Source organism: Rhododendron vialii, chromosome 6a (assembly GCF_030253575.1).
Source record: "Rhododendron vialii isolate Sample 1 chromosome 6a, ASM3025357v1".
Lineage (NCBI taxonomy): Eukaryota > Viridiplantae > Streptophyta > Magnoliopsida > Ericales > Ericaceae > Rhododendron > Rhododendron vialii.
The window spans coordinates 26,107,295-26,115,800 of NC_080562.1; the positions used below are offsets into that span (position 1 = coordinate 26,107,295).

General features: G+C 44.9%; 1 protein-coding gene across 1 annotated transcript; it reads right to left on the minus strand.

Moving 5' to 3' along the window:
• Positions 1 to 4,915: 4,915 nt before the first annotated feature.
• Positions 4,916 to 8,297, minus strand: LOC131328539 (uncharacterized). The gene is made up of 5 exons (XM_058361475.1): positions 8,160 to 8,297; positions 7,405 to 7,650; positions 6,828 to 7,303; positions 5,905 to 6,185; positions 4,916 to 5,850 (listed from the first exon to the last, which is right to left on the minus strand). Exons 1-5 carry the CDS (start codon positions 8,295 to 8,297, stop codon positions 4,916 to 4,918), a joined length of 2,076 nt encoding a protein of 691 aa, XP_058217458.1.
• Between the last annotated feature and the right edge of the window lie 209 nt (positions 8,298 to 8,506).

Sequence of the window (8,506 nt, forward strand, 5' to 3'; positions counted from 1 at the left end):
CGAGTGCTGTTTTCGAAGAGCTGGCGCTATCCCCAAAGTGAACAAGCCGATCACCCCTAATGAGATTGGGGGCCCAGCTTTGAGGAAGCACTTGAATGCTCGATGAAGGAGGTTGCTGGACTGAAGCAGTGGCTTGGGTAGGGGCGTCTCCAGTTTCTTCGCTCCTGGGACGTTTGTCCCGATGAGCATCGACAGCCTCAAGGTAACTATCGTGTTCCCGAGGAGAAGAAGAAGATCGTGTCGATCCCCCCCTATTACGACGAGATCGGGGGGGGGGGGGGCGCCAGTTGATGCCACCCTATTGGCAGCACCACGTCCCCGAGTTGAGACAGTGAGAAGGGTGCTTAGGTTCAAAGGTTGGCGAGTCATTGTACCTGGGGTTGGGGGAGATCGGGAGTAGCCGGAGGAAGATGACTCGCTGGACACGCAAAGAGGAACGCGTTGTTCTGGGATGATTTGCCGTCGTTCAGACCTTCTCAACACCACGCGTGTCTGAGGAACGCCTTCAGGGATAGTAACTTCACCTGGCTGTCCGGCAAGGGTAACTCCAACCTGCAATCTAGAACTCCGTGGTCGGGGAGCAGTGGAGGTGGAAGCGGTACTGATGCTTGGATGGGCGAGCCTTCTGTCGATAACCCCTCTGTACGACGGGTCGTATTCCAGCAATACTTCGGCGTTACGACCTCGACCTGCTGTTCGGGTACCAGGTTCTCTTGTATACTTTAAAATCTTATTGATGTCCTCTGTTCGGACCCAACTCGGTTCTCGTCTAGGACGCTTGTTAGCGTTGTCAGCTGCAAGATCAAAATTCAAAGTCTAAATTAGAAACATTCAAAGACTACAAGAAGGCGTTAAACAGAGAATATCGAAGTCGAAATCGAGAGCATACGTGGATAGCCCCATATGTGGGGGCAATGGAGTCCCACCACTTGACCATCTTCCCCTATTGGATCGAATGCTTTCGTTACATAGAGGAAGTCAATCTCGTGATCACGAGCAGAATCTGGCATATTTAGCACGAGACGTCTATTTGCCCTCCTAACCTTGAAGTAGTACGTGTTGTACTCAGGGTTCAATACTATACTATACCACCATTGGATTTCCCAGATTCCTAATTGGGTCCCTAGAATCTCATTTAAGGCTATGACCCCCATTACCAGCCTAAAAACATTCGTTAAAACTTACATGGGGGTGAGGCGGTACCAATTCAGGACCTGGCGGAGGAGTGGGTGAAGGGGAAAACGGACTCCACCCTTGACAATCGCTACGATTGGAATGCACATTCTGTCCCACGAGCCGCCATCCCTATCCGCCCCCAAGGGGGCGAGTTGGAGCCCTACATTGTCAGGAATGTTGTATTCAGCCCTAAAGGCCGCCATGGCTGTAGGGGTCTCACAGAGTTTTCTAAACTTACTGGGTTTGAGAATATTTTCGTTTTCATCCGCCATGAATGACTGTTGATTCAGAAATGAAAGAAGGTTTTTAGAGAGTAAAACAGATGAAACTCCCGGAGAAAAAGCTAAGATCAAAATCCTAGAAACTAAAATGGATTAGAACGATAAGTAAAATGCTTACGAAATCAAAAAGAGCAGTTTTCCTGGAACACGAACGAGTTACAGGCAGCAGCAATGGCGGAGGAATGTGAAGTTTCTTCGTCTGGGTTGAGTAAAAAGATAAAAGCCCTAACAAAAGCATCCCTGAGAAGATTTTATAAGGGAGCCACACGGAGACGAACCGACGGGACTCACTCCGTTACAAGTTAAAGTAACGGAAAGCAGGTGCCGTTCTAACGACGTTTGATAAAACATCAGTTCAAAATTAATGAAAGGCATACGAAACATGCCACATGGAGTCATTACCCCGAAATGGTATAATGACAGAGGCGCCAAAATGCATCAATGAAATGTTAAGAACAATGACTGCGCAGGATCAGAAGAGTCTGGTCTAAAACATTCGTTTCTAAAAAGCTTCATGTATTGCCCCCGAACAGTGGCATGTAAATGAAGCTAGGGAGCAATTGTAGGGAGGTATTCCCAAACAGATACATTTCATTGCCGAACACATGGCGTTTGGGAGCACGTGGAAAGTATGACAAGGCTTATCGCCGGGCAGTATGGTGAACGGCGATATAGACCAATGATATGGGAAGTCATTGATCCATGCAGTCTGTTCGGCTGATAAAAATAAAAGGCATGAGAGGCCATTTGTCCAAATACAAATGATAAGGACCAAATACATATAAGGTCATTGGTCCATGTGGACTGTTCGGCAGTAAGATAGCCGAACAGGAAACGAGGATACTCTGAATACGTGAGACGGCAGTAATGTTCTAGAAGGTTCCGGAACAGTGATATTTAGTAAAGGAATGAGATCCCAAGTATATAGGATCTAGAATAGATACCCAACGAGAATGGGATGTTCGGCTTTTTATGGAAAAGAATCCGAGTAGGACTCTTTTCTATTAAACTGATAACGGAAACGAGAATCCTTGATATCCTGGGTTTCCTATACGAGATGAGAATCCTATGGCAATAGGGATGCTTGGGCAACAAGCATATGCAAATCTAGAAATATGAGGTAAACCTAAAGGTAAAAGGTACGCAATACATTGCATTATTCGATATTTTCCTACTGATAATTAGGGGTTCTTTAGTACGTGATACTAACTTTGCCATCGGAGGGCTTTTGCCACGAGAGGCAAAGGTGCTCTCACCCTCTGTCTATTTTGCAGATTAGGGTTCCGACGACAAATTAGGGTTCCGGTGAAAAGGCACGAATAAGCCGTTGCAATCCAAGGTGATCCGAAGCATCAATTGTTTTCATCCCCCTTCAGCTATGCTGAACGTACTGACAAATGAGCCAAATTTGATAGTTGGTGGGGAGGTTACACAAGAATGCATTTCGTCAAACCCTACCTGGAGGTCTTAACCACACTTCTGCCGTAATCTGCTGGAGTTCCTGAGCATGGCATTACCATGCCCTTGCAACAGATCAGTCCTTCTCCATCCTTGAACATAAAGAGAAAAGGTAAGATCCACACCTTTGCTGTTGCAAACATCTTGAACTCTATCAATATTTGGGCTAATCTCTTCCTTGTCTCCAGGTCCAGAGAGTATCCCCGATGAGACCCCTGCTGAAACTGCCCCACAGAAACCGAAAAGGACTAAGATGCTCGCACGCAAGCAGGCGCCAGAGGTAAAATTTCTTTAGCATTTCCCCATTCCTTCCGTACATTACTTATGCTTTAAATCTCCTCACAGGCCTCTCAGACCACTGTGGCTGGTAGAACAAGGAGTAGTGCCAAAAATAGTTCTCCTGAGTCTGACCCTTTGGAGAAGGTTTGTACTCTTCTTGGCCTTGCCCTTGGCCTCATTGAAACCTTTTGCTAAATCCCCTTCCTCTTGACAGGCCACCTCCAAAATCAAGGAAGGGCAAGCTGATTCTGCTCCAACCAAGAAGAGGTTGAGGAAAAAAAAACCTACTCCAATTGACTCTGAAAATACCGTGTCTGCCACAGAAGGCAATCCCATCGTAAGGATGTATTATGACATGTCCTCTTTAGCATTTATGGCCCCGTACTATCATCTAATCCCTCTTGTTTTTAACCCCAAGGAACTTGATGATTACTTCGAAGAAGAGACATAGATAGAAGACAAAGGGCTGGATATGCCTCACCAGGAACCTGAACATGAAGCATCCTCTAGGACTCTAGAGAAGCCCAACTCTCCAGCAACCAAACCTATCCCCTCGACTGATCCTCCTGTTGAACCTGAATTTGTCATCGTAATAGAGGAAGAAGAAGAAGAAGATCTGGATACTTTGTTTCAGTCTGCTCAGGACTTGTTGAAGGCAGCCAATTCTGGTACCTCAGGTAGTGGTCTTGGATCAACTTCCCAATCTCAATTTACACCAGATGAAATTGCTGAGGCCAAAACAGCTCTTAGGATGGCCCTTCTACAGAACTTCAAGGCTATTGTCCATCTAGCTCGAGCCTCGAGTATCAAGAAGGCCATGGAGGTGCTGGTGAAGTCCCAGGCCTTGGGTACGGAGGAGACCTTCCTTCAGTATTTCCAGAAAGAATTTCCTACCATGATCAAATCTCATGATTCTTCCACCCATGAGCTTAACAAGGTTAATGCCAAGTTGGCAGAATTGGATCTGGTTGATGTGGAGCTTACCAAATTCAGTTCTGAATGGAATCAGCTCAAGGAAGATATCAAGGTCAATGAAGGAAACATCACTGCCACCTTCGATGAAATTCAAGATCTCAAAACCCAATTGGCACTAGCTGAAGGCCGACTGCAAGACTTTCGGAAGGAATCCAAAATCCTGGCCCAACATCATGAAAAATTGAAGGCTGGATCAAAAAGTCAGAAAATGAAGCTGAATCTCCTGGTTGAAGAAGTCCCAGGTCCTCGTGGGCAGCGGGATACACTTGAAGCTCGGCTGGCCAACCTTGACACCTCGTGGGCAAACCTCAAAAGCAGTCTTGAAGGCCTTCTGTAGGTCTTGACCTCAAAAACTTTCACTTTTGAACTTTGGTTTGTAATAATTAGTTAATCTGCTTCTTGCCTGGCCTGGAACTTTCCTTTAATTGGCCAAGGCAATGGTTTGATTTTGATGATAGGCGGCCTGAACTTGATGTCTTTTTGAATTTTGCATAGTAAGTACTACGGCCTCCGTTCAGGCCTTGCCATGAAATTTCTTTATGGTTTGGTAGATTGAATTTCTCCAAAGTCTCTCATCTCTCACATAGTAGGATAATGATGCTTTAGGTACTTTCCATTTGTTAAATGCTTAAATAAATCACCATTTAGGTCCATAAGAAGATAAACATTACCTCTAAGGACTTGAGCAATCTGGTACGGTCCTTCCTAGGTTGGAGACCACTTGCCATATCTTGGATTCTTTTCCCCTAAGGGGAAGACTGCCTTCTAAACCAAGTCACCTCAGTAAAGCTCTTTTTCCTTACACGTTTGTCATAAGATCTAGCGACTCTTCTTTTCTGAACCAACATGTGATCAAGGGCTGCAAGCCTAACTTCGTCCAAGTCCTCAAGCTCCATCAGCATGGCCTGAGTATAATCTGCAGAAGTGAGGCCATTTTGATATGCTATTCTTGTTGACTTTACTGCTACTTCCATTGGTAGGACTGGATCATGCCCATATACCAACATATAAGGAGTTATATTGGTGGCTTCCTTCTTTGAGGTTCTGTAGGCCCATAAGGCCTCAGAAAGCAATTCGTGCCAGGCCCTTAGATTATCTTTCACCATTTTCTCGACAGTGTTGACAAGAGTCCTGTTGGTGGATTCGGTTTGGCCATTTCCTTGTGCGTAATAAGGAGTAGAATTGGAGATAATAATATTTTGCTGTGCAGCAAAGTTAACCACTTGTTCTCCCATAAATATCGTACCCCTATCTGCAACCAAGTGTTCAGGCAGTCCAAACCTATGGATGATTCTTTCCTTGATCACCTTGATTACCTCTTGTTGATCCACAGACTTTAATGGCACCGCTTCTGCCCACTTGGTGAAGTAATCCGTGGCTACCAAGATGTAAGTATGATTTCCTGAAGAGGGCGGATAAATTTTCCCAATTACGTCAAGGGCCCAACCTCTAAATGGCCAAGGTTTGACCACAGCATGATAATCAGCTGCAGGAACACGCTGAATTGGGCCATGGGCTTGGCAAGGTTGGCATCCTTTAGAAAAACGAATACAATCCTTTAAGATGGTTGGCCAATAGTATCCATACCTTCTGATTAGCCATCTCATCTTTATTCCAGATTGATGGGCGCCACAGATTCCTTCATGGACTTCACTCATGACCCTCATGGCCTCGGGGTGCCCTAAACACCTTAAAAGTGTATCATCCTCAAAGCTTTTCTTGTATAATTCATCACCCACGAGGATATAGCTCATAGCCCTTCTCCTTACTTTCCTAGAAGTTCTGTGATGAGGCCTCTTTAGGAAGGAAATAATAGGTGTACGCCAATCGTTTTCTGGTTCATCATCTGATTCTTCACCTGTGAAGTCTGAAGTAAATATCTCCAGTCCTAGACCTCTCCTTCTAACAGAAGGTAACAACTTTTTTTGGATTGTGATGATTTTGTGGATTGTTTCTGGAGCTAGCTTCAGACCTGTGGAGGCCTGAGCCAAGCTGTTGGCTTCAGTATTCATACTCCTTGCAACGTGTTTGACAGTTACATTATCAAAATCTTGAATTAATTGCACTGCTGCCATATAATAAGGAACCAAGTCCTCACTATAGCATTTGAACATTCCCGCCAAGTGATTGATTACAAGGTTTGAATCCCCAATAATCTTTACTTCTCTGGCCTCTAAATCTCTTAGGATCTCAAGGCCTATAACAACTGCTTCGTATTCAGCTTGGTTATTTGTACATGGGAAATCAAATTGAAAGGACAATTCAATCCTCAGGCCTCGAGGAGAAATAATAATTACTCCACAGCCTGAGGCCTGCTGAGTCCTTGATCCGTCAAAGAGCAGTGTCCAAGGAGTAAGTGATATCTCGAGGGCGTTAAGATTTAACTCGGACTCATTGCTGATATCCACGCACGGATGATCAGCAAGGAAATCCGCTAAGGCCTGGCCCTTTACAGCCTTTTGAGGAACATATTGAAAACTAAACTCCATTAGAGCTAAAGACCATTTGCCGATTCGGCCTCTCATGATTGGCCGAGAAAGCAAGTATTTAACTAGGTCTGTTTTACTCATAATGTAAACCAAAACAGGAAGCATGTAGTGCCTCAATTTTATTGCTGAAAAGTACAAGGCAAGACAAATCTTTTCAATAGGAGTGTACCTCCTTTCACAAGGAGTCAACAACCTACTCAAGTAATAAACCGCCTGTTGCTTTCCTTGAGCATTATCTTGAGCCAAGAGGCCTCCAATAGAGCCCTCAGCTGCTGAGATGTAGAGCTTCAACGGCCTGTTCTTGATGGGAGGCATAAGGACTGGAGCCGTTGCTAGATAGCCTTTGATCTCATCAAAGGCCTTTTGATGGTTTGCCTCCCAAACAAATACGTCATGGTCCTTCAGCTTTAAGAGTGGAGAAAAGACCTGAACCCTTCCAGCTAGGTTTGAGATAAACCTTCTCAAAAAGTTAAATGAACCCAAGAGCTTCTGCAACTCCTTCTTGGTGGTAGGAGGCTTTGCTTCCATGATTGCTTTGGCCTTGTTCTTGTCAACCTCAATCCCTCTGTTGTGGACCAAGAATCCAAGGAACTTGCCTGCGACGACTCCGAAGGCACATTTCAAAAGGTTTACTTTCAAATCAAACTGTTGCATTCTCAAGAAAGACTTCCTCAAGTGTTCCAAATGGTCATCATAGGACTGAGACTTGACCACGATATCATCAATGTAGATCTCCATGAAATGGCCATGAAATCATGAAATATGGCGTTCATTGCTCGTTGGAACGAAGCACCAGCATTCTTTAGGCTGAAGGGCATTACGACCCACTCAAAGGTTCTTAGGGCTCCAGGACACCTAAAAGCGGTCTTAGCCGTATCGGTCTCGTCGATAAAGATCTGATTGTAACCAGAATGTCCGTCCATGAAGGACAAAACCTTGTGACCAGAAGCTCCATCTACCAACTGATCTACGACTGGCATTGGATACTCGTCCTTTGGGGAAGCCAAGTTCAAGTTTCTAAAGTCTACTCACACTCTGACCTTGCCGTTTTTCTTAAGGACTGGCACAATATTAGAGAGCCAAGTAACATACCTGGCTGTGCGTATGAATCCAGCATTGAAAAGGCGTTCAATTTCATCTTTGACCTATAAGTAAACCTCATTGGACATCCTCCTTGGCGGTTGTTTGAAAGGTTTGAATTCTGGTTGTATAGGCAACTTGTGCTCCACTATGTCTCTGGACAGACCTGGCAGCTCTCCGTAAGTCCAAGCAAAACAGGACTTGAATTCCCTTAAGAGCTGGATGAACTTTTCCTTCACGTCCTCTGGCAGAAGTTGACTAATATATACAGGTTTGGGATCTCTGAATCTCCCAAATTAACTTTTTCTAAAGGATCTTGCACGTCAGCCCTTAAATCATCCAACTTGGTTGGGGCTGCTTCAAGGTCTTCCAGGCGGATTTCATCAAGATCTTCAACTAGGTTTTCGTCTTCGTTGATTACTTCGGCCGCACAGGCCGAAAAATCTTCCTTAGACTCTTGACTTCCCATCAGCCTCTTCTCTAGTAAATAGGCTTCAAACTTTGACAATGTGGTCTGAAGGGCCATATGTTTCTCTGCTTCTGAAGAGCTTACTGACATTGAGAAGGGTGTTTAGATGAAGCTATAATCGGCCTACTGGACTCCGTAATATTGGACCGATTAATTCTTGAAAAAGTGTCTTCACTTCTTCAGCTGACTTCCTATTATGAATAGGGGCTATTCTGTGGCGGCCATACTTATCAAGGCCTGCCACCTTCATTGGACCAACCCCTTCATCATATAGGTGGGCCTCAGCATGGTTAGTAGAG